The following is a 23453-nucleotide window of genomic DNA, read 5'->3' on the forward strand; positions in this document are numbered from 1 at the left end:
CAGACCCTTGTCTTTATTGATTCTACGTTCAGTACAATGAATGCACCTGCGGCCTCTCCCGGCGGGGGCCCTGGGCCTGCTCTGAGACCCATGGCAGCTCCCGCACGGGCTAGGGTGGGGACCCGGAGTGGACTCATTCTGGCAGCTGTGAGCCTCAGCTGGGCCCTGGGGCTGTGTGGCGGGGGGGCTTAGGGGAGAAGCTTGGGCCAGACCCTCAAAGCTCCAGGGAGCTTCTTCAAAGGTCACAGGGACCATCAGGGTCCCCTGTAACTGGGTAACTCTGATCATTCTAGAACTTCAGAAGGCCCACACAGTGCCTGGGTCCTCGTCAGGCACTTTCTGCTGGGGCTCAGCAGGAGTGGGATGGCAGAGACAGTCTGATGCTGCAGGCTGGGGCACAGTGAGAGCCTGGTTGTGGAGGGACTCTCCCCTCCGGGGCCCCGCCAGCCACGCTGCCCTCTACCCCAGGACCCCCTGGCCCCTTTTTGGCATTCAGTGACAGGAGGCTGTGTCTGCGGCTCCTCTCAGGCTTACCCCTCGCCTGTTCTAAACACACCCCTGGCTCCTGACGGGCTTCAGGCTGCTCCAGGCCAGTGTCAGGCCCAGGCATCCTCTAGGACCCGCCATGCCCTACATGCCCACAAACTGTGCTCCTCAAATCCTGGGCCAGTTTCCAAGCAATTAGCTTACAAAGTCAAAATGGTCAGCTAGGGAATTCTCTGGTGGTCCAGTGGTTAGGACTCTGAGCGTCCAATGCCAGGGGCCCAGGTTCGATCCCTGGTCAGGGAACTAAGATCCCACAAGCCACACAGTGCAGCCAAAAAAAAAAAAGGGTCAGCTCAGCTAGAGGCAGTCAGGTCACCAGGCAGTTTCCTTGAAGAGAGCCAAACACCCAGGCAAATGCAGCATGCCAGGCCCGCTCCTGGTCCCAAACGCCCCACGTGAGCCTGCCAGCTCCGGCCTGGTCCTCAGAACAGTCCTGCTCATGTCAGAGGAGGCAGGAGTGGGGTGAGCAGGGCAATGACCCCAGCATCCGACCTGGCCCCCTAAAGATGAATAAAAGACCCCTCACTTTCTGTCTTGCAGGTTCTCCAGCAGCCTTTGGTGGCCCAGCATGGCCCACTGAGGGGAACCATGACTGGCTGGCCGACATGTGCCGCTGACCATCCACAGTCGTGTCTCACCAGCACGTGACCCTCCTCCGGCCGCCCCCCACTCGCCCGCCCCGCCCAGGAAAGTGCCTGCACCGCCAGGGACATCATGTAGTAGGGCCGGCTGCGGCGCCCACTGAGCTGCAATGGTTTTGTACACGACCCCCTTTCCCAACAGCTGTCTGTCCGCCCTGCACGCCGTGTCCTGGGCCCTCATCTTCCCATGCTACTGGCTGGCGGACCGGCTCCTGGCCTCCTTCATACCCACCACCTACGAGAAGCGCCAGCGGGCGGATGACCCGTGCTACCTCCAGCTGCTCTGCACCGTGCTCTTCACGCCCGTCTACCTGGCCCTCCTGGTCGCCTCGCTGCCCTTTGCGCTCCTTGGGTTCCTCCTCTGGTCCACCCTGCAGTCGGCCCGCCGGCCCTACGTCTACTCCCGGCTGGAGGACAAGGGCCCAGCCAGCGGGGCGGCCCTGCACAGTGAATGGAAGGGTACAGGTCCTGGCAAAAGCTTCTGCTTCGCCACTGCCAACCTCTGCCTCCTCCCAGACTCGCTGGCTAGGCTCAACAACGTTTTCAACACCCAAGCCCGGGCCAAAGAAATCGGCCAGAGAATCCGCAATGGGGCCAGTAGGCCCCAGATCAAAATCTACATCGACTCACCCACCAACACCTCCATCAGCGCGGCCAGCTTCAGCAGCCTGGTGTCACCGCAGGGCAGTGATGGCGTGGCCCGGGCCGTCCCTGGGAGCATTAAGAGGACGGCCTCTGTGGAATACGGTGGGCGTCACCCTAGCGACGAGGCTGCCAATGGCCTGGCCTCCGGGGACCCAGCTGAAGGTGGCAGCCTTGAGGACGCCTGCATCGTGCGCATCAGTGGCGACGAGGGGGGCCGGCCCCCTGAAGCCGTCGACCCCCCTTCTGGGGGCCAGGCCAGGAACGGGGCTGGTGGGGGCCCACAGGGCCAGACGCCCAACCAGAGTCAGCGGGATGGGGACTCGGGGAGCCTGGGCAGCCCCTCAGCCTCCAGGGAGTCACTGGTGAAGGCGCGGGCCGGGGCTGACGGCGGCAGTGGGGAGCCGGGCGCCAACAGCAAGCTCCCGTACAAGTCCTCGGTGGCGAAGAAGGCAGCCGTGCGCAGGAGGCGCCACCCGGACGAGGCCTTTGACCACGAGGTCTCAGCCTTCTTTCCTGCCAACCTGGACTTCCTATGCCTGCAGGAGGTGTTTGACAAGCGGGCGGCCGCCAAGTTGAAAGACCAGCTGCACGGCTACTTCGAGTACATCCTCTATGATGTCGGAGTCTACGGCTGCCATGGCTGCTGCAGCTTCAAGTGTCTCAACAGCGGCCTCTTCTTTGCCAGCCGCTACCCCATCATGGACGTGGCCTATCACTGTTACCCCAACGGGCGGTCCTCCGACAGCCTGGCCTCGAAGGGAGCTCTGTATCTCAAGGTAGGAGGCCTCAGCCAGCAGGGCCCAGAGCCATGGGGGGAGGCAGGCTGCAGCCAGGGTCCCCGCTCTCTTGGAGGGCATGGGGCAGACAAGACCTTTCATGGAGTGGAACCGGGGGGCCCCCAGCTCAGGGACAAGGGAAATAATGCAGGGACAGGAGCCGAGGCTCCAGGCTGGGTGATCTCAGGCAAGTTCCTCAGATCTCTGAGCCACCATTCCCCCATCTGTAAAGCGGGGGCAACGCAGAGCCTACTCACAAGGTGGGGAGCGGCACGGGAGCGGCGAGGCCTGGGAGGTTCCCACGGTGCCGGTGGTGAAGGTGGTAGGCGGTGGAGGCAGGGAGCCCCTTCTCTGAATCATTGCAGACAAATGGCGGTAGGCTTGCAGGCAGGCCTCTCAGGCCCTGGGCGTTACCACACCCGCTGCCTCAGGCCACCAGGCTCACTGGCCAGCATGCCCTCTTCCTCCTGGCTGTCACGCAGCTGCCACACCAGGCCCTCTGCCCACCAGCCCGAGGCTTCACTTCCACAGTCACTAATTAAAGTGAATCATAATTATTTCTGCTAATTTGGATGCAATTGGGAGAGCTTTTAGACCATGGTAATTTGGTCATTACGCATTTATCTTCTTCTGAGCCTGACACGCTCAGCGTGTTGACTTTCTGCTCCCCATCCAAAAGCTGCTCTTGGTGCTTCCAGAGTTTTCCGAAGCACCGTTTGGCCAGCTGCTACAGAACGGGGCTTTCCGCCCCCAGAGGCGGCAGCTGCTTCGGGTGCGGATCTTCTCTGTATTCCCCTCAAGACTTCTCAGTTCTCCCAGAAGGGGTTCCGTGAACGGAGGGGGCTGGTGCGGCTGCTGTGGAGGCCCAGCGTGGTGAGGCACTCATGCCCAGGCCTCAGCTCTGACTGTGCTCAGCCTGTCCAGGGAAGTGCCACCTGTCAGTCAAGCTCCTACCAGGAGCGAGGGCCCGCCAGATGGTCCACATGGAGCCTGCCAGAGCCAGGGCCACACCCCAACGCCCAGAACTCCCCTCCCATCGCTCAGGCTCTTGTGTGGCTCAGCCGGCGCAGATCTGTGGTCCCTGGCTCTCCTGAGATGCTGAAATTGAAGGCACTCCTCTTACAGGAGACCAACCTCCCCATTTTGGCATATGATTTGTCAGTGTTCTGTCTCAGCAGCCGGAGTGACCTTCTGGGGAAGGAAGGGACATGTCAGTTTGTGGGTGGGAGGGAACGCACCCTCTCCCTCCCGCCTGCTCTACTACAGACCGCTCAAAGGCCAGGGCCCCTTCAAGCCTTCCCCCAGCCCACATGCCCCCTCCTCCTCTCTTTCCTCAGCCTGGCACCCCAACTATCATGCCCACCAGGGTCACAAGTCTCCTTGGGACAGCCCCTCCGACACGGGCTTCCCTCCCACCTCCTACCTCTCTGGCTGTTCCTTCCAGGCTCCTTGTCGCCTGCCCATCCTTTAAATGCTGAAGAGCCCTCTACCTCCTGGATCTAAAACTAGTCTTCAGATGTGTTTAATTTGGTCCACACCATTAAAAAATTTCTTGTGTTGGCCAACATTTAAAAATCAAGCAATTTCACATGAAACTCAGTTTGCAACTTCTCTCCCCACCTTGGCAGATCTGGCAGCACCATGTCTGCTGCATTCTGTCCAGCTCTCAGCCTGAGCTGGGGGTTGGCAGCCCCCAGAGCAGGTGGCCCCACTTGGCAGCCCTCTTCATTTCCAAGCTGTTACACCATGGCCAGCCGGCCCCAGGCACCTGCCCGGGGAAGTGGCTCCACAGCCTCCATTTCCGCACTTGCTGAGGACTCTCTTGCCCTGAGCCCAGTCAATCTACCCGGGCTCCCACTTTCACTTTCCAGATACCTCTGGGTCCACCCCATATCTCCAGCTGCAAGATCACTGCCCAGGCCACCATTCCTCTGCATCCACCCAGATGTTTTGGGCTGGTCTCCCATTTCTAACCTGTCCTCCTCATGTCCCAAGTCTGACTCCTTTTATCCTCTTCCTGCTGCATCAGGGAGAAGTCAGCCTTCACCTGGGCCCCTCCAACCTCCCTGGGCTCTGCTCCAGCAGCACCCTGAGAGGCCTCCATGTGCCGATGCCCCTTGTCTTGGCTGCCCCACCTCAGTGGAGCTCTCCTCAGCGGCGTCCAGCACAAGCCAGCTTTCCCTCGGGGGTTCCTCAGCCCTGGCCCCAGATGTCTTGCTGCCCGCCTCTCCCGTCAGACAGAACTCGAGAGCAGAGCTGTTGTGCCCGGCACAGCAGACCCAGCTCATCTCTGTTGGCGAGAGTGTGCCTCTTTCTCTACGTGGAAGAGTGAAATAAGCGAGGTTTCAGGAGCCAGGCCAGCCCCAGAAGGGCCCAGGGGCTGGAAATGTGCTAGCCGAGCTGCTCCCTTCACCCGGGGCTCCCCGTCCAGCCCTGCCTTCCCGTTTACTCTGCAGAGCTCCTCATCCTCGAGGAAAGTGTGCTTTCCCGCTACCGAGACGCCCGGAGAAAGGAGGGAGGGAATGGACTGGCTTCTGCCTCAGGCGTTGACAGAGCCTGATTCTGGGCCCTGCTCTATTGACAGTCTTTGTCCACCAGGACTAAAGGCACAACCTCTCAGAGTGATTGTTTTTTGCAAGAGAAACACGAGCCTCTGTGGCTCCCGAGGACTCAAGCTCCGGGAATCAGTTAGGTCCCAGCACATAATAAAGTGGATCTTGGGGAGCTCACAGGACTGATGGAAGGAAGAGGGCGGGGGGCTGACATACCTCGTTCTGCGTGTCTTCCCTCCGGGCAGGTTCTCCTCAGCAGCAGGGCCGAGTGGTGCCTCCCTGCACTTGTCTCCGTCCCCACCCAGGATTCAGCACAGGCAGGTGACATGAAGTGCTGAGCGAGTGAGGGGCTTATGCACTAAAAGCCTCAAATGGGCAGCTGTTGAAAAGCGTGGCTCAGTCACCAGGAGCTCAGAAAGCAGTGTAGAGCAGGGGGAGGAATGGGCATGAGCCAAGAACGTCAGATTTGAGCATCAGATTCGAACCGGCCTCAGCCACCAGAGCCTCATGACCCCGGCCACGGATGCTGTAATTTTAGTATAATCCTCATAGTTGTTGTAAGGCTCTAGTAAAGCCGCATCCGTGAAGCGCTAGGCATGGTGCTCACAGCGTGAATATTATTATAGAGGAGGGAACAGACTCCTGGCTTGAGGATGCAGACAGCACCATCGTGTGGCCTCTGGGGGCACTGTGGTTTTAAAGCTGTGTTGTGTTTTTGCAACCAATGGGGGAACCAATGGTGTGTAATTTCCAAGGGATTCCAGGGGTGGGGGTACCATTGGGCAAAGGTCTGGGCCTGGAATATGGGCAAGAAGTGAATGGTGAACATATGAGCTTACAAACAGCCCCAAATCCAGGCCCATTATCAAGTAACCAGACATTCATCTGCCTGGGCACTGGAAAAGGAAAGATGTGCATCTATCCAGGCTGGGAAAGGGGATGAAGAGCTGTAGAAAGCTAAGGGTGTTCGATGACGAGAAAGACCTCATGGAGGAGAATAATACCAACCTGACTTCAGCAGCAGAAAGAAGGATGGAAGCCTCCCGAGGCTCTCAGAGCAGAGGGCCCGTGATGAGCCCAGGCCACTGTTAGCTGGAGGATGGGCAGAGCTATGCTCAGCAGAGGCCAGGGGCACCCGCGCTGCTGCTGCATGCACCTCAGCCAAGAACTGGCCTCTACAGTCACCCTCCCTGGAGACTTCCCGAGGTCCAGGGTCTCAACATCATACGAAACCCAGTCTGGAATAGATTAGTGAAATATGGGGAAGACAGCTGAGGCTCAGATGGGAGGAAAGCCCAGAGAGGAAGAGGATGTGGATTCAACCAGAGGCCTCTGGGAAGGGCACCCGAGAATGGTCTGGGGAGCACGCCAGGAGGGACTCGCCTGTCACAGCCTCCAGCAGAGGGCCTGAGAACCCGCAGGCTAGGTTGCCAACCCTCCCCTCCCCGACCACAGCCCGACAAGGGCTCAGGCTTGCACCAGGCTCACCACTGGGGGCCGAGTTGTCTGTGCTGTACAACTGAGTTGCTCGTTTTCATTATGCCAACCCGTGGAAACAGTCTGCCAGGGTAACCTGCAATTGGGCAGGGAGTCAGGGAGGAGCCCTCGGCCCCACTCCACCTGCCAGGTACGCTGTCTCCAGTGAAGGAGGTGAGCAGCAGGCAAGGACCGAGGTTGGGGAGAGTAGAGCGTGAAGAAGCCCCTGTGGAGGAAGGAGGACTGGGCTCAGGATGGAGGCCATGGGGTGCCTGGGGCCAGCCATGACATAGGTGCCATGGAGACACCGGCCACAGCTGTCATCCCAGATCTGGGGACTAACAGGGGACCACAATCAAAAAGCAGTTAAAATGACTGCTCATGAAGCCGGAGAGGCAGAGACTGGGAAGACAGAGCCGAAGGCAAGGTCCAAGGCTTCTCACAGTGGACGAGGGTGGTGGGCTTTGTGGCTGCACCACATCCCAGAGGGGAGCCTAATTCAGACTTCACAGGAATGGGCTCCAAGCCATGATCAGGTCCAGGGTGTGACCAAGGGGAGGAGGAAAGAGCCACCAGGCAGGAGTGGACAAAGAACCAAGGGGCTGGCACTTCAGGGTCATCCATGTGGCCCTTCTGGTCACCAGGAGACAGCAGGGGTGTGGGGAGCAATTTCTGCATCTCTCTCCTGTAAAACCGTGCCTGAATTGTCGGTGGCACTCACCATGCCACAGGCTGGTACTTCTTCATGCATCTGCCTCCCACACTGGAGCAGAAGTTCCTAGAAGCAGGACATGTGCTGTTCTTCCCAGGGCCCCAGTCTAGCCAGGAGTCGACAGAGCTGGGCTTCTGAGAGTTTGACCTGGCTGGGGGCAGGAGTCGCCAGTGTCCCCTTGTGCTCAGAGAAGTGATAACTCATAGGCCTCATCACCAACACCTTGCTTCCTCCCCTACAGGTGCAGGTAGGAAATACACCTCACGACCAAAGAATTGTCGGGTACATCTCCTGCACACACCTGCACGCCCTGCCAGGTAGGGTCCAGGGGCCCAAGCTTCAGCGGGTGGGGAATGTCCCCTCAGAGTGTTGGGATTGGCCTGGCTGGGGCCTGGCAGCAGCTGCATCATCTCTCTGTGGTTCTGCTGCACAGAGGACAGTGACATTCGGTGTGAGCAGCTGAACATGCTTCAGGACTGGCTGGCTGATTTCCGAAAATCTACCTCCTCGTCCAGCGCAGCCAACCCCGAGGAGCTGGTGGCGTTTGACGTCGTCTGCGGAGATTTTAACTTTGACAACTGCTCCTCTGGTGAGGCGTGCTCCTCACCATTAGGGTCGGCCACTCGGGGAGGCGTGGGTTCCAGTCACAGCTGGAAAGACCGGGGTCAGGCAGCTCAAGTAACTTCCTGCTCCTCCAGAGCATGGGGGTGGGACATTTAGCAAGACTATGATTTCTCTGCCCCCGAGAATTCCTAGAATAAGAGGCCTTGATCTCCCTAAATAGCTCAGAGGCCACCTTGCTGGAGACAAAGAGATGCCCCACAGATGAACCTCTGGCAGGGAAGGCTGGGAGCCTCTGAAACCCAGACTAATGGGGTTAGCTAATGATACTCACCAAGTCTGTATTAAGCTCTTACTTTGTACCAGGCACAATTCTTTTTTTTTTTAAACATTTATTTATTTGGCTGTGCCGGGTCTTAGTTGCGGCACGCGGGATCTTTGTTGCCGCGTGCAGGATCTTTTTTTTAGTTGTGGCACACGGGCGCTTTTAGTTGTGGCATGCAGGATCTAGTTCCCTGATCCGGGATTGAACCCGGGCCCCCTGCATTGGGAGCGTGGAGTCTTAACCACTGGACCACCAGGAAAGTCCCACCAGGCACAATTCTGAGGGCTGTTAAAGGGGGCATTCTCAAGGACACAGAAACCCAGTGACAGATGAACCACAGATCCATCTGTCTGGGGACACAAACCCCACCCAGAGGCAGTTACCTGAGGGACAGGGACCTGGTGACTCTGGTCAGACTGGAACCAGGGGCAGGTGGCCCTCCAGGACAGGCCAGACACCCGGAGCTCCTCAGCACTCCCTCCCTCCCCGCACAGACGACAAGCTGGAGCAGCAGCACTCCCTGTTTACACGTTACAAGGACCCCTGCCGCCTGGGGCCTGGGGAGGAGAAGCCATGGGCAATCGGTGAGCTGGGGCTGGGCACGGGCTCTGGGGGGGAGGGGAGGGGGACTGGGGCAGGGCAGGGGCACTGCCGAGGCCTGATACCCCATGGGCTTCCCGGAGAGACCTGCCCCCAAGACCTCACTGCTGGGGAGAAGGGGGGCACTCAGCTGCCCAGCCCACAGAAGCCCTGGCCTAACCCTACTGCCCCAGGGAGGCAGCCCTCCTTGAGGCTGGCTGGGCCCTGCCCGCAGTGACCACTCTCACCCCCTTGTCCCCAGGTACCCTATTGGACAAGGACGGTCTCTACGACGAGGAAGTGTGCACCCCTGACAATCTGCAAAAGTAAGCACCCAGCACCCATGCTGCTGTGGTCAGGCAGGGTAGGCAGATCCAGGCAGCTCTCAGGTCTGGGATGAGCACCAACCCAGAAACAGGTGTGGAGAGATGGGCTCTGCGGGCAGACAAGAGCACACAGCCCCATGGGACGACGCCTGTGAGAGCCTCAGGGAGGCAAGCTGGGGGTGGGCGGAGGCTGTGGTGGACCTCATGCCCCAGGGGTATCCTTACCAAGAAGAAGCCTCCGAGTAGGCCTGGGGCCTCGAGGTGGTGTTTCCTACACCAGCACCCAGAGTCCGGGTCCACTCTACCAGAGCTTGGCCTGCCCTGAGCCCCAGCCTGCCTTGGGCACAGGAAAAAAGACCAGAATCTCCGAGGGCGAGGCCAAGCGCTGCAGACACCCCTGCCGAAGAGCCCTGGGGATGGCATCTGCTGCAGGAGCCCGGCAGCTGGTAGCCACCCATTAGGCAAATAAAAACACGAACAGAGATAAGACAAGCCTGTCCTTTTCAAAGTAGAGACCGTTCCATCCCAGCCAAACTGCATTCTTGAACCCGAGACTTCCAAAAAGGACACAGTTGAGAGGCCAGCAGCAGAGCCAATTTATAATTCACATCCTGAGACTGCACAGAGCCACGGCAATGGCTCCTTGCAGCTAATTTGAGCCAATTAATTATAGACTAAATTTGAAACATCATCCTATGCCGAGAAAATTATCTTTTTATGAGATGATGATTTAAAAATGACTATCAGTAACTCTTAGATCATTGATGCTGGAATTAATTATCAAAGGCAAAGGACAGTAATGGATTATATTTCTGAGATATGACTACGTTCTGCATGTCATTAGTGTTATTTATCTCAAGGCTGATAAAGACCCTGCAGAAATCCATGTTTGCTGGCTGTGCCTGTCCAGGTGCCCTGTCCATTTGTCCAGGCGTTAGCCGGGCAGGCAGGCCTGTGTAGTGTCTCTCAGTGGCTGCACCTCTCACTCCCAACATTGGCCTGCATCTGCCCTCTGAGATGGGGTGTTCCTTGAAGGCTCCTTACCACTGATTTTCAGGCTCTGGAGGAAACCTGGCAGGAAGCAGATGGCAGTCAAGGAGTCAGAAGACCCGGACTCAGGGCGTAACATTCCACCTGAGCGCCCTGCCCTCCCTGTAGATCCTTGACCAACACATACGCATCCCTATCAGTTTCCTTCCACTGAGAAATGGGGCGACAGCTGCATCCTACCTTATTCCTTTCTTCACACACCTGGTCCCCAAAGTGTTCTGGGGCCACAGTCATCATTCTTGTGTTAGGAGGGACAGTGGAGGCTCAGAGGCTTGATGGCAAAACCACTCAGGGACTGACCGACACAGCAGTCCAGTCCTGGGATGGGGTCTGGTTGTCTCCTGGCTCCCCTGGCCCCCTGCTGACCTGAAACAAGAGTCATGGGAGGCCTGGGGACTTCCAGAAGAGGAAGGTCCCTGAGGCTCACTGCAAAGATCAAGTTCCCCAAAACAGGACACTCTTAGCTCAGAGCAGAAACCATCCTGGAGAGGGGCTGGGCAGTTCTGTCCCCAGCTTGGTCACAGGCTCTGGGTGGTGCCAACGTTCTAGTTCAGAAAGGGAAAGAGAGTGCTGCCAGCCCACGGTGGACACGGGACGCTCCCAGGCAGATTCTGGAGTGGCCCAGGTCGGTCAGGAACTCAAGACTCAGGTGCGGTCTCTGTCCATCCCAGTCCCTTTTGGGGCTCACAGGGAAGACAGATCTTAAATGCAGGGGTTTGGTCTGACTTGCGGGCAGAACGCGGCTCCACACTCAGGACCTGGACCGCAGCGGGGGCAGGGCTCACCTTGCCTTCCTGTGCCTTCTGTGTGAGCAGGGTCCTGGAGAGCGAGGAAGGTCGTCGCGAGTACCTCGCCTTCCCCAGCAGCAAGAGCCCTGGGGGAGGCCAGAAGGGACGCAAAGAGCTGCTGAAGGGCAACGGCAGGCGCATTGACTACATGCTGCACGGGGAGGAGGGGCTGTGCCCAGACTGGAAGGCCGTGAGTCTGGGCTGGGCTGGGCTGGGCATAGGGGACCCTAGCCCTGCACCCCTTGGCAGCACTGAGCTCTCCTCTGGAAATGGGACGTGCCCATCCAGGAGGCCTTTGGGGCCCATGGATCCTCCCACCCCTCTGCCTTCAGGAAGGTCTGGGCCAGGCCTCTCCTTTACAGGATGCCCTTTGGGTCTAACTGGGATGTTTCTCCTCCCCCCGCCCAGGAGGTAGAAGAATTCAGTTTCATCACCCAGCTGTCGGGCCTGACAGACCACCTCCCGGTGGCCATGCGACTGATGGTATCTGCGGGGGAGGAGGAGGCATAAATGGGCCAAGTCATCACGAGCAGCAGGGCCTCCGCCAGCCCTCTGAGCCGCAGTCCCTCCCTGGCCATGTCCCTTCAGCGAGCACCACCCGTGCTGGGGGAGGCGGGCAGGGGCCTGGGAGAGCTGCAGCCAGTCCTGGGTGAGCTGGAACCAGCGCTGCCCAGCACATCTGGGCACTTGCCATGGACAGGAGTCAGGCCGGGCTTGGGAGTCCTGGCTGCCCAACCAGTGCCATTCTTTCAAATTGTTATTTTCTACAAATCTACAGCACAACCTAGTTTGTAACCCGTGGGTTAGTATGAGAACCGGGTTTCTGTACTCTTTGTATCTCTTTTCAAGCTTCGTCCAGGGTTCATTATTTTTGTCTGCTGCCATGTTGTCTCGCATGCCTGCACCCTCGCATGCACGCTGCCCGCATGCCATGTGCCACGCTGTAGCCACAGACCCCTCACTTGGGCCTCACCCAAGGCCAAACTCCAAACACAATCAGAACCAGCCAAAGAAGCATTCCTGGACACACGGCCGCCGGCTCGCCACCTCCAGCCTGGACAGCTCATGAGCAGGGACCGTGAGGGCTGTGTCCAGTTACCAGCGAGCCCGGGCTCTTCCCCAGGGTCTTGCATTCAAGGGCGATTACATTTTAAAGAAAATCAAAAAAGTTAAGAACAAAAACAACCCTTCACTTTAAAGGGTCTGCAAGCCACGAGGGAGAATGCTGCTTTTCCTAAGACAGGCACAGCAGAGCCTGGAGCCTCCCTTGGAGACTCCAATCTGGGCAATGGAGCCATAGACGGGAATCCAAGGAAAGAGCATCACTTTTTTACAGGAAAAAGGGCAACTCACGGCATTAGGGGGGAGGGGAACTTCTGGTTTTGAAAATGATAGATTTGTAGCTTCTCTTCTGTCAAAACCAACACATCCTCTTTCTGCCTGATCCTGTCTACCCTCCGGACACCCTTCTGGTTTGGGACCAATCTTTTCCTGGGGACTGTCCCCATCCACGTGCTGGCTGAGCTCAGGAACCGTCCACCTGCCTCTGGGTGGGGCTGCGGCTCTGTCCTCCCAGGCCAATCCTCAACAGCAACCCGATCTGGGGGCCCTGGACAAAGGGGCTGGAAGCCAAGGCACAGAGCAGCCTGTCCCCTCACCAGCGTGCAGGCCGGGGGTGGCAAGGCCAATGGCCACTGCTCGCCCCAGGCAGGGAGTGATACTGGCTGGCATCCACTCTGCCACCATGTGACCAGGGCCAGCCCCAGGCACACGCGCACAGCATGGCAGAGCCTGCAGGTGAAGCCCACAGCTCCTCATCCCACGGCAGCACTGCCTCTGCCCACTGGCCTTTTTAAACTCACCTGGGGACGCCCCCCAGAGTCACGCAGGGAGGGTTTTGTCTGCTTCCAGGTGCGAGGCCCCTTCAACTCTGGGAGCTGTTACTGACAACTCCCAATGGTCTCCCCTCTTCACAGCGCCCCAACCCATGTGCCCGCCTGGCTCGAGGCCAGTTCTGCCCAACGAGGCTGGGGACACACCAGGACCATGCTGCCAGGAGCCTCCTGGTGCCAATAAGCTGATGCTGTGCCTTGTCACCCACTGAGCTGCAAGAGGGACCAAGAGGGGGCCAAGGCCAGAGGCCAGGCCTGCACTGGAGTAAGACACTCCTGAGAGCCACACTCACAGTGGCACTGGTTGGTCTGAGTGCCCCTGCCTGGGGCAGCAGCTGAGCTGAGGGCCTCACTGCTTGGAGCACTTCCCTGGCCAGGCCCCCAGTCCCACCCCCCAAGTCAAGCCAGGAGGGGCTGCTCACCGTCTAGGGTGTAGTCCTCCTTGGGCTCTCTGCTGCACCCCTCCTCCAAGGCTGTGGCTCTTGAGGCCCTGGCTAGGCTTCACTGGATCAGAGGTCTCCAATCCCAGGAGCAGCCAGGAATCTGCTCACAGGTGGAGCTCAACGGGGCAGATGTGATGCCTAGATGTCTGGGCCTGAGCCGAGGCCCCTAGGCTGCGGGTCAGCTGTGTGCCCAGGACAGCAGCAGAAGCAGGGCCAGGGCTCCTGAAGCAGAGCGACTCCAGCACAGCTTTCATCCTTCAGAGGGGCCACCTGCCTCCCAGGGCAGCTGGGGAGGAGCCAAGGCACAGGGGGCCATGCTTCTCTCCCTACTCACAGGGCGGCCTTAGGCAAGTCATACCTCCCTGTGCCTCAGTCATTTCCTGTCCTAACAAGGTCGCCTCTGCCCAGCCTGCCTAGTGTCCAGAGCAGAGCTGGCCTGGCTCCCCTCTCCCATCGCACTGCCCTCTGGCAGGGCCTCAGCACTGAGGCCGCCATCACCCAGCCACGAGTTTCATCAAGCCTGTGCACCCCCGGGTCTATGTACAAGCCAGACTTTTCCATTTCGATTTTTAAAAAAGAAAGAAAAGAAATATCTCAGATGTTTCTGTGGCATCTAGGCCTGGGAAGGACGGACCAGGGGTCACCCAAATCCCCAAGGCCCTGCACCTGCCCCGGGCCCAGCCTCCTCCAGAGAAGGCAGGAGGCAGGGGTCAACTTTGGAAGAAAACGGTCATTTCATTTGTCCAGACCACCTTGAGTTTTAAGTATGGATATTAATCTTGATGCTTTTTAACTATTGTATTAACTTGCTGAGATTTAGAAATACTGTTTTAAAAAAGAAAAAAAGACTTTTTTAATTTCTGTATTTTTTTCTGTATTGTATCCTCATGGGACATTAGGGGTTTTATATGGTAAGCACACCTGAGGTTTTGGTAAGAACATTATCAAATATATATCCAGACGATTCTTCCCTAGAAGAAAAACAATCTTTACACCTGATAAAATATTTTGAAAAGAGAGGTGTTTTTTTTTTCCTTTACTGGTGCTGAAAGGATGGATAATGAGGAAAAAATAAAACTGTGAGGCTCAAGGCTGGTGTTCTCCACTCATTTAAGTGAAAAGCTAGGCTGGGCCCTGCTCTGACTCCAAGGGGCTAGGCGGCCAGGCGGGGCTGTGGGGAGGCCACTGTGGGGGGCCTGCCTTTCCTGCCTCTCCCCACAGGATGGGCACAGCCTGAGTCTGCCCTGAACCACCAGGAAATCAGGCCCCTTGGGTTCTCTTACTCCCTCTGGAACTGGGAGTAAACAGCAGAAGGGCACCTTGAGTGTGGGAAGAAACAAGGCTAGGGCCTCCTTGGGGCTCTCTGACCTTCTCTGGCAAGGCAACGTCGGGGTGACTGCACTCATACCCATCCGCCCCAGACTTCTAGGGGACGAGGTCCTTCTGCTAAAAGAGGGGCACACGGGAAAGGGCCGTACCTCCTGGCTCCCTTCTGATGGCTGGTTTCCTGGGTCTGCTTCTGAGTAACTGCTTTGGGACAGCCTCCTCCCTATCCTCTGAAAAGCAGCCTGGTGTCTAGGTGCTGGTCTTGGTCACCTGCTGGTGCTGCACATGGAGGCCAGACCCTTACAAATGTGGACTGGTGCCACTACTTAGCAAGTGAAAGGGTCTGAACTCGGTCTTTGGCCTGGCCCTGCCAGGGTCTTCAAGGCCTGGGGCCCAGCCATAAGTCTGCGACTCTGCCCCCAGAAGCCCCTCCTAGCTGAAGCAGGCAGGTGGGACTCAAATGTCCCCAGTGCAGGCCAGGCTAGGCCAGCTCCCACGAGAGCAGCATGCCCACCCCAGCACTGCATAGCCAAGAGCAGCCCAAGCTGCCCAGCCCAGTCAACTCTGGCTCCGCTCCCTGGTTGGGTAGGAGGGACGCTGTAGCCTTGGAGCTTTCTGAGCACTTCATAACCACTGCAGGGTGGGCTCCTTGGCCCCTCCTCAGCTCCAAAGCCATCCCCGCTTCCCACCACATCTGGAGCAAGGAGCCACAGAGCAAAAACACAAAAAGGGAAGAGGTCTCCTCCAAGCCCAGAGGCCGAGCCGGGCCCTGAAAGGAGAGGCGCCTTCACCTTCCTTCACAGAAAGCCACACCATTCAGAGCCTGGCACCCTCAGCCACTTTATTTCTCAACAAGTGAGGGTCAGCATCCACGGTCCAGGGCATCTGAGAGCATGAAATCCACAGTGACATCTCCAGTGTGGGGGTGGAACTCCACGGTGTAGGTGATGGTCTGGGGGCCACCTGGTGGCACTCTGGGGTCTAGTGTGGTGTTGAAGAAGTACACAGCCTGCTTGCAGTGGGGGTTCCAGCAACAGTACCCCTGCAGGGGAAGCAGCAAGAAGGCGGTGAGGGCTTCTGACACCCCAGCACCCTCCTGGCCAGCCTCCAGCCCAGGCAGCTCGTGGTGGGAAGCTGCTGTTCAGGGCCGGGTGACCTGGGGCCACTGAGGAGTTATCATCTGGCTGAACATGCCAGGAACACCTGGAGCGCAGGCAGGTGGCACGGCGGCACCTGCTCTCAGGGCCGGCCCACTCTGGGACCCGCGCACACAGCACTACCTTGTCCTCCGCAGGCTTCAGGAGGCCGGTGCTGACCGTGCTGTCCGGGGTCAGGTGGTATTCCATCCACAGGACGGCTCCGTGGCTCCTCCCAGGCCTGGGGGTGAGGGTGGGATGGGGGGTGGGAACATTGGACCAAAAACAAACAGCTGCACGAGAGACTGGCTAAGCATGGTCATGGCTCCCCTCTGCTTTTCAGAAACCTCTCGTCTCTTCCACTTCCATCCTGCCCAGTGAGGAGGCTCCTAACACTCCAACTGACTAAGGCAACTCAGTAAAATGCTGAGCAAGAAGAGCCACAACCCAAAGCTCCCACTCACTCCCCACAGCCTGGCCAAATACTCAAGAGTAACCCTGGGGCAGGGCCAGCTTGCTGCCGGACCAGCCTCCTCGGCCTGAGGTCACAGAAAGGTTTGGCTCAGAAGGCTCAGAGAGGAGTCCAGGCATCAAAGTCTAGAAGAGCTCTCCCAGATACTCTGGATGGCGGGCACAGATGGGCAACTGTCCTGCCTCCCCCTTGTCACAGGAGCCCAAAGGGGTTCTGGGCTCACGGCCTCCACCCAGTTAGAAGAAAGTTTTTCCTCTGGGAAGAAGCCACCCCTCCCCATGAAGGGAGCTAGGGCTGGAGCTGGATGGGCCTGACCGTGCATCACAACGACAGCCCCTACCAATTCCTAACCTGCTTTAATTCCCAGGAGAGTTCAGGAATATGATCCACTGGGTAACCATAGCAACCAAATTCACATTTCTCTGCAGCTGTGTGTAACATGCTGCTTAGCTCAAAGGGAGCCTCAGATGTGGGAGGATCTGAGAGAGCCCACTCTGGCTCGCCCTCCCCACCCAGAAGCTGTGGGGACCCACTATACACTCAGGGCCACTTCAGGAGGGGCAAGGCTGAGACAAGGACAGCCATCCCACCCACATGAAAGTGGCCAAAGTAAGTGCTTAGCCACTCGGGCAATAACTATGAGAAAACAACCCTGCCACTTCCCCCACTGCCCCCACCTTGGAGACCACGCTCACCTCTTCAGCTCGATGGCACCCTCAGCACAGACAGCCTGCAGGGGGACCGGCTGCCGAAAATCAAAGGTCAGGATCTGCTGGGGCTCGGAGCGGCTGCGGCATGGGTACTCCCACAGTGGGTGGGGCTCGGCCTCCTTGCTCTCCCTGAAGTCGAGGGCGTGCTGAGAAGGGAAGAGGAGGTAGGGGTGTGCAGAGACAGAGCCGGGCGACCAGGGAACAAGGCCATGTCCTCGGCTCCAGGGTTTATCTATGCCAGTGGCCCCTAACCTCCATGGCCCTGGTCCCTCAGGGTAATTGCCATAGTCACGTGGGGCAGTGGGTCCTCACAAAAGACCACAGGTGCCTAGCCAGACCAGCTGGCTTCTGTTCCTGCCACCATTCACAAGCCGTTTCCTCAGTAAGTCACTCTAAGCTTCATTATCTCCCTTTTAAAACTGGATGACTGGGAATTCCCTGGTGGTGCGGCGGTTAAGAATCTGCCTGCCAATGCAGGGTTCGATTCCTGGTCCGGGAAGACCCCACATGCCGCAGAGCAACTAAGCCCATGTGCCACAACTACTGAGCCTGCGCTCCAGAGCCACCAAGCCACAACTACTGAGCCCGCGAGCCACAACTACTGAAACCGGCATGCCTAGAGCGCATGCTCCACAACAAGAGAAGCCACTGCAATGAGAAGCCCGCGCACCGCAACGAAGAGTAGCCTTCCGCTCACCGCAGCTAGAGAAAGCCCACGTGCAGCAACGAAGACCCAACCCAGCCAAAATAAATAAAGTAAAATACAATAAAATAAATAAAATAAAATATAAAACTGGATGACACTGCGCATCTCACGAGCTACCTTGAAGACCAACTGTCTATTGATGAAAATACCTGTCATTTGGACACTTGCCCATTCAGTGACCCTTTCTGAGCACTACAGCTGCCAGATCACCCCCATACAAGGCTCCCAGTCTAGATGGAGACAACTGGAAGACAAGCGAACACAGTGCCTGGGGGACACTGACCAGCTGAGAACAGGGCTGGGCAGGAGAGCTGCCCGGACGGGTGATCTCTAGGCTGCCTCTTGAAGGTTACACAGAAGTTGGCAGCAAAGAGGAGAGTGGACAAAGCCCAGCAGGGAAAGGGTGAAGAGCAGTGCAGAGCGGGCCGAACAGTGCGGGGTGACTGCTGGGGTGGGAGTAAGGGCTCAGGGAGCCTTACAGGGTTTTCCTGCAGGAGACAGACAGGGCCAGACTTCGGATCTACAGATTCACCTGGGCTCCCTGCGGAGGAAGGCTGACTGGGAGAGGCAGGAGGGTGCATGGTCAGACAACGAGAGATCAAAGTGCCCCAGACCAGACCAGCAGCAGCGGGGGAAGAAAACTGGCTCACAAAGGACCTGATGGTTATGGAACCCAACAACCAACTGCAAGGGAAGGTGAAGACTTGTCTGGGAGGTTGCTGGGGCCCTGAGCCCAGCAGGCAGGTATGAAGCGGCAGCAGGTCTAGGACAGGAGCACTGGAAGGGGCCAGGCTCAGGGAGGGGAAAGAGAAGATGGATTCTGGAAGCATCAGGTCACAATGCTTGAAGTCATCTCGGTGGAGAATCCACAGCTCTTAGCTATTTGGTCTGAGCTCAGGAGAGATGCAGACACTGGCCAGCAAAGAGAGAAGATGGGGACAGCTATGGGGGTCTGGGCAGGGGACTGGGGGAGACCTAGAACACAGGACACATTAGGGGATGAGAAGAGGGGAGGAATCCAGGAAGGAGCCTGAGAAGTGGCCAGGGGGAGCCCGGGTGTGCAGTGGTTTCTAGAAGAATTGAACAGTCAGTGGTATGCTGTGGAGAGGCAGGTAAGATGGAAACTGAAAATGTCCACTGGATTTATTTACTTAAAATATGTTTACACAAGTAATCCACAATCACTGTAGAAAAACTGTAAACAGAAAGATAAGCAAAATGAGGAAAATATTAACCACTTCCTAATCACACAACTAACATTTTGGTGTCCACTGCTCCACGCCTTTTTCTCTGCATGTGCAAATTTTTTTCTAATTAAAAAGAAACTGGGGCAACTTCCCTGGTGGCACATTGGTTAAGAATCAGCCTGCCAACGCAGGGGACATGGGTTCAAGCCCTGGTCTGGGAAGATCCCACAGGCCGCAGAGCAACTAAGCCTGTGCGCCACAACTACTGAGCCTGCATTCTAGAGCCCGCGCGCCACAACTACTGAGCCCACATGCCACAACTACTGAAGCCCACGCGCCTAGAGCCTGTGCTCCGCAATAAGAGAAGCGACCGCAACGAGAAGCCCGTGCACTGCAACGAAGAGTCGCCCCCGCTCGCCACAACTAGAGAAAGCCCGTGTGCAGCAACGAAGACCCAACACAGCCAAAAATAAATAAATAAATTTATATTATTTTAAAAAAATTAATATTGTACACAATTTTTAAAGGTTACTTTCCATTTATAGTTATTACACGTGTGAATTTTCTTAATACATAAAAATGGGATGGTGCTCCCTGCCCTGCCCTTCTAATGGGGCTCATGACTCTTCACATCCATCCTGGCTGGTCCAAATATCGCTGGCACTTTCATGACTGCTCTGGGTTCTGGGAGATGGAGACCCTGGTGGCTGACTCGAACCCCTACTGATGTACAAATAACCCTGCAGGACCTTCCTTGCAAATCCCACCCCCCTCCATGCTCTAGCACTTTCCCCTGGAATGGAGTCCCCAAAATGAAAATAGCTGGCTCAGAAGGTTGCCAAAATTGCCTTCTAGAGAGACCGTCCGAAAAGAGAACAAGCTGCTGACACTGGCAGGAATGGTTCCAGTGGCCTGGTGGTGGACAGGCCCCAACCCAAAATTCTGATTCAGGGGTTACAGCCCAGGGGCTAGAATGGCCTAATACCAGCCAGACTTGGAGACCCAATGGCTCTCAGGTTCATGCTCATGGTGAACCAAGTAGAATGGATACACCTGCCCTCGCTGCCCCCAACAGAGGAGCTCTCTGCATGCTGCCTGCACTGCCCAACCCAGGTCCCTCCATGGAAGCCACACGTCCCCATCAGAAGCCTGTGGCCATGTGGAGTGGGTGGGTGGGACACTGTGGGTGGGAGCTGTGGCCCTGCCTACCTTAATCATATCATCCATGATGTGCACATTGAAGCCTTCACAGTCACCACAGGGGCTCCGGATCCTCCACAGGTCCTGTAAGGAAGGCACAGCCTTACTGACACCCACCCAGCCAGGGCACACCAACATCCGCACTCACCCAATGGGGGCAGGTGGGCAGGCACACCAAGGGCTCTGTGGGACAGCACAGAGATGTCCACGCCCACCCAGGCACACGGAAGTGTGGTGACAAAAGCAGGAAGGGTAAGTGAGGTCAGGCTGGGGGGCTGCCCCAGCTCCAAACCTGAGGCACATCTTGCTGCTCCCGCAGGCGTGGAAGAAATGCCCACAGTTGAATGGGCCCAGAGACACCAAAGACCCAGGATGGTTCCTCAAACCTGTAAAGCCCCCCATGATCCCAAGCCCTCTCCTATGAGGGACAATTGGCCAGAGCTACCAGGATAGTGTCTCTCCCTCCTTGTCCATCCTGAACACCGGTTCATTGGGAAGAGCTCTATCAACCAGTTCTCGAGGCTCTACGCCTATAAAGAGAGCGTGAGGACAGGATCCCTGGAGGGGACCAGAGGTGCACTCTGGCCAGTCAACGTTGCATTCTCTGTCTCTTGGACATATGCCTAGGAACAGTGTCATTCTCCACATTCCCTCTTTGGCCATGAAAACCAGAATTTACATGGAACCTGATCAAGTGAATAAAAAACACAAAAGAAATGCCCAGAAAATTAAGTGATGGAACCACTAAGCTACCAATGGATAAAGCCGTTCTTATCAAAGAAATATCAAATGACATTCACGCTACATTTCAGGTTAAAAGCATTTCAAAATCCTTTTAATAAAAAATGTCTTTCCCAAAATGACTTTGTGACTGTGGTTCTGCTTTGATGAGAAAATTAAAATGAAGGTTTTCAATTTTTCTCGCATGAAGAAGCTGACTCGCCCATCTCAAAATGCTTTTAACAACGGGAGCCTCGGCTCTCTTTTTTTTTTTGCCAGAACAGTCACTTTATTAACAGGAAGGGGGGGCCAGGCCTCTCGGCTCAGCGTGGCGCGGGCTGTGTGTGAGGTATGGTAACAGAATTGGAGCCTCAGCTCTTAATGAGAGCAGAGCAAGCTGAACAGCTTATCTTCTGAAACTCTTAATTTATATTTTAAAATTATTCTGATAAGCCATAATTGTAAAATGACAACACACAGCCATTTCCATTTCATGTGCCAAATTACTTCATTTTTACAAAGGCAAGCCTCTTCTATTCAGTCCTGCAGTGTGATGACACAGAAAAACAGAGGCCCAAACTATTAAGACCCTAGTTGCTCCATCTGCATCCAAAGTCTTTACAAGAAAACAAGGTTCCCCCCATCCCCCGCCCGAAAACTTCTGGGTGGCCTACCCTGAACTCCACGACCATCATGTGCAGCGAGGCAGCCTGGGGCATCACCACAGCGCCAGGCGCCAGGTGCCTGTCCACAGCAGTCCGTACATACCAGAAGTACAGGTTGTGCCACGGAAGCAGGCTGGTGGTGAAGAACGGCTCACCCAGGAGGAGAGAAACCTGGCAATCAGAGCAAGAAGCAGGACCAGGGCGTCAGAAGGATTCGGCTGAGGAGTAAAGGACAGGTTACAAGTTTCACAGGCACATTCGTTCATTCATTCACTCACCCACTTGGTCAGTCAGTCAGTCAACAAGCATATCAAGGTCTGCATCTGCCCTTGAGGATACAAAGATGAGAAACAGACATGAGCCCTGCCCTCAGGAGTGCAGAGTGGAAGGGGCAGCAGACAAGGCTGGGGGCCGTCCTCAGAGAGTGCAGTAAGCTCTGACAGAAGCAAGGAAGGGGCTCGTGGAGAGACTCTAGAGGTAAGAGCATAGGGAAGAGCTTCCAGGATGGCATCCTGTAAACCCTACTCAAAGTCTTATTATGACAATTTATTATCAGCGCTAGTCTGTCTCCTTCACCAGGCTCGGAGACCACAGAAGTAGGGACAGAGAAGTGGCAGCACAGTATTCCCAGCACAGCACCTGGCCCAGAGCAGATGGTCAGTGAAGGTTTGCTGATTAGATGAATAAATGCATGAACAGGAGACAGAAAAGCAAAGGAGTAGGGATTACAGGCAGAGGGATGGGCAGAAGCAAAAGCAGGGGTGTGAAATAGAGAAAGGCCCTTTTGGGAGCTTGTCAGACGAGCAGGTGGGGTAGGACGGTAAAGAAAGGGTGAGGCCACAGAGGTGGAGAGAAGCCAGGTCACCAAAGGCAGCTGATGACAGGTAAAGGGGACTGGACTCTGCCCTGGAGGCAAGAGGGGATCACGAAAAGCTTTAATCAGGGTTTAGTATGAGAAGGAATGTGCTTTAGAAAGATCCCTCAGGAGTTCCCTGGTGGCCTAGTGGTTAGGATTCTGGGCTTTCACTGCTGTGGCCTGCGTTCAATCCCTGACTGGGGAACTGAGAGATCCCACAAGCCACACAGTGTGGCCAAAAAAAAAAAAAAAAGAAAGATCCCCAAAGTATGTAGGAAGTAGGGAGGCTACCTGCAGGTGGAGCTGGGGACAGGACATGACTTGGGCGAGCACTGCTATAGTCCAGGCAAGGAGTGGGGAGTCTGTGTCAAAGGGAGGAGAACCAGACAGCAGATGCTGAGGAGCCAGACCACCCAGGGCTGGGCCCAAGCAGACAGGCATCAAGGACAGGGCCAGTCCAAGATGACACATGGGTTCCTAGTTGAGATGACAGAGATGCAGAAGGAAACAACGAAAACAGAAAGGGGTTAGCCCTGTGTATTCCCTGCTCCCCCAACACTGAGGCAAGAATGCCCACTCTCACCACTTCTACTCAACAGTGACCTGGAGTCTAGCCAGTGCACCATATCAATGGCTTTCAGAATTTAAATTTTCTTTCTTTCTCTTTTTTTTTTGGCCGTGCCGTGCGGCTTGTGGGATCTTAGTTCCCCAATCAGGGACTGAACTCATGCCCCCTGCAGTGGAAGCGCGGAGTCCTAACCATTGGACCGCCAGGGAATTCTCTAAATATCTTTTTAATCCTCATCTATAAGGGAAAGAAAGAGCAACTTGTACACGAATGATCAGAGCAGCATCCTTCATGGTAGCCAAAAAGGAGAAACCACCCAAATGTCCATAAACTGTCCATCAATATGGATAAATAAACGTCCATCAGTATGGACAAATAAAATGTGGTACAGCCATACAGTGGAGTATTATTCAGCAGCAAAAATAAATGAAGTATTGATATATGCTGTAACATGAATGAACTCTGAAAGAAGCCACCTACGAAGGACTATACGTAGCATGATTCCATTTATATGAAATGTCCAGAACTGGCACATCCATACAGAAGGAAAACAGGCTAGTGGCTGCCTAGGGCTGGGAGGCTGGGGATAAATAGG

At 56.2% G+C, this 23453-nt stretch overlaps 2 protein-coding genes across 6 annotated transcripts in view; one reads left to right on the forward strand and one right to left on the reverse strand.

Moving 5' to 3' along the window:
* Positions 1 to 1076: 1076 nt before the first annotated feature.
* On the forward strand, positions 1077 to 11841 carry SMPD3 (sphingomyelin phosphodiesterase 3). The gene is made up of 7 exons (XM_079907757.1): positions 1077 to 2608; positions 7590 to 7665; positions 7782 to 7937; positions 8729 to 8818; positions 9076 to 9139; positions 11005 to 11167; positions 11386 to 11841. The coding sequence occupies exons 1-7, from the start codon at positions 1298 to 1300 to the stop codon at positions 11485 to 11487; spliced, it is 1962 nt and encodes a 653-aa protein (XP_079763883.1). The 5' UTR covers positions 1077 to 1297; the 3' UTR covers positions 11488 to 11841.
* Positions 11842 to 15211: 3370 nt separating this feature from the next.
* Positions 15212 to 23453, reverse strand: part of PRMT7 (protein arginine methyltransferase 7) — a 49694-nt gene continuing 41452 nt past the window's right edge. For all 5 annotated transcript variants that reach the window (XM_079908564.1, XM_079908565.1, XM_079908566.1 and 2 more), the window contains exons 14-18: positions 21444 to 21605; positions 20059 to 20133; positions 16942 to 17102; positions 15919 to 16015; positions 15212 to 15680 (exon numbers count right to left, since the gene is read on the reverse strand). In XM_079908564.1, coding sequence (XP_079764690.1) covers positions 15501 to 15680; positions 15919 to 16015; positions 16942 to 17102; positions 20059 to 20133; positions 21444 to 21605 — 675 coding nt within the window. In that variant the 3' untranslated portion in view covers positions 15212 to 15500. The remainder of the gene's footprint in view (positions 15681 to 15918; positions 16016 to 16941; positions 17103 to 20058; positions 20134 to 21443; positions 21606 to 23453) is intronic.

The sequence above is a fragment of the Stenella coeruleoalba genome (assembly GCF_951394435.1).
Source record: "Stenella coeruleoalba genome assembly, chromosome: 20".
Classification (NCBI taxonomy): Eukaryota; Metazoa; Chordata; class Mammalia; order Artiodactyla; family Delphinidae; genus Stenella; species Stenella coeruleoalba.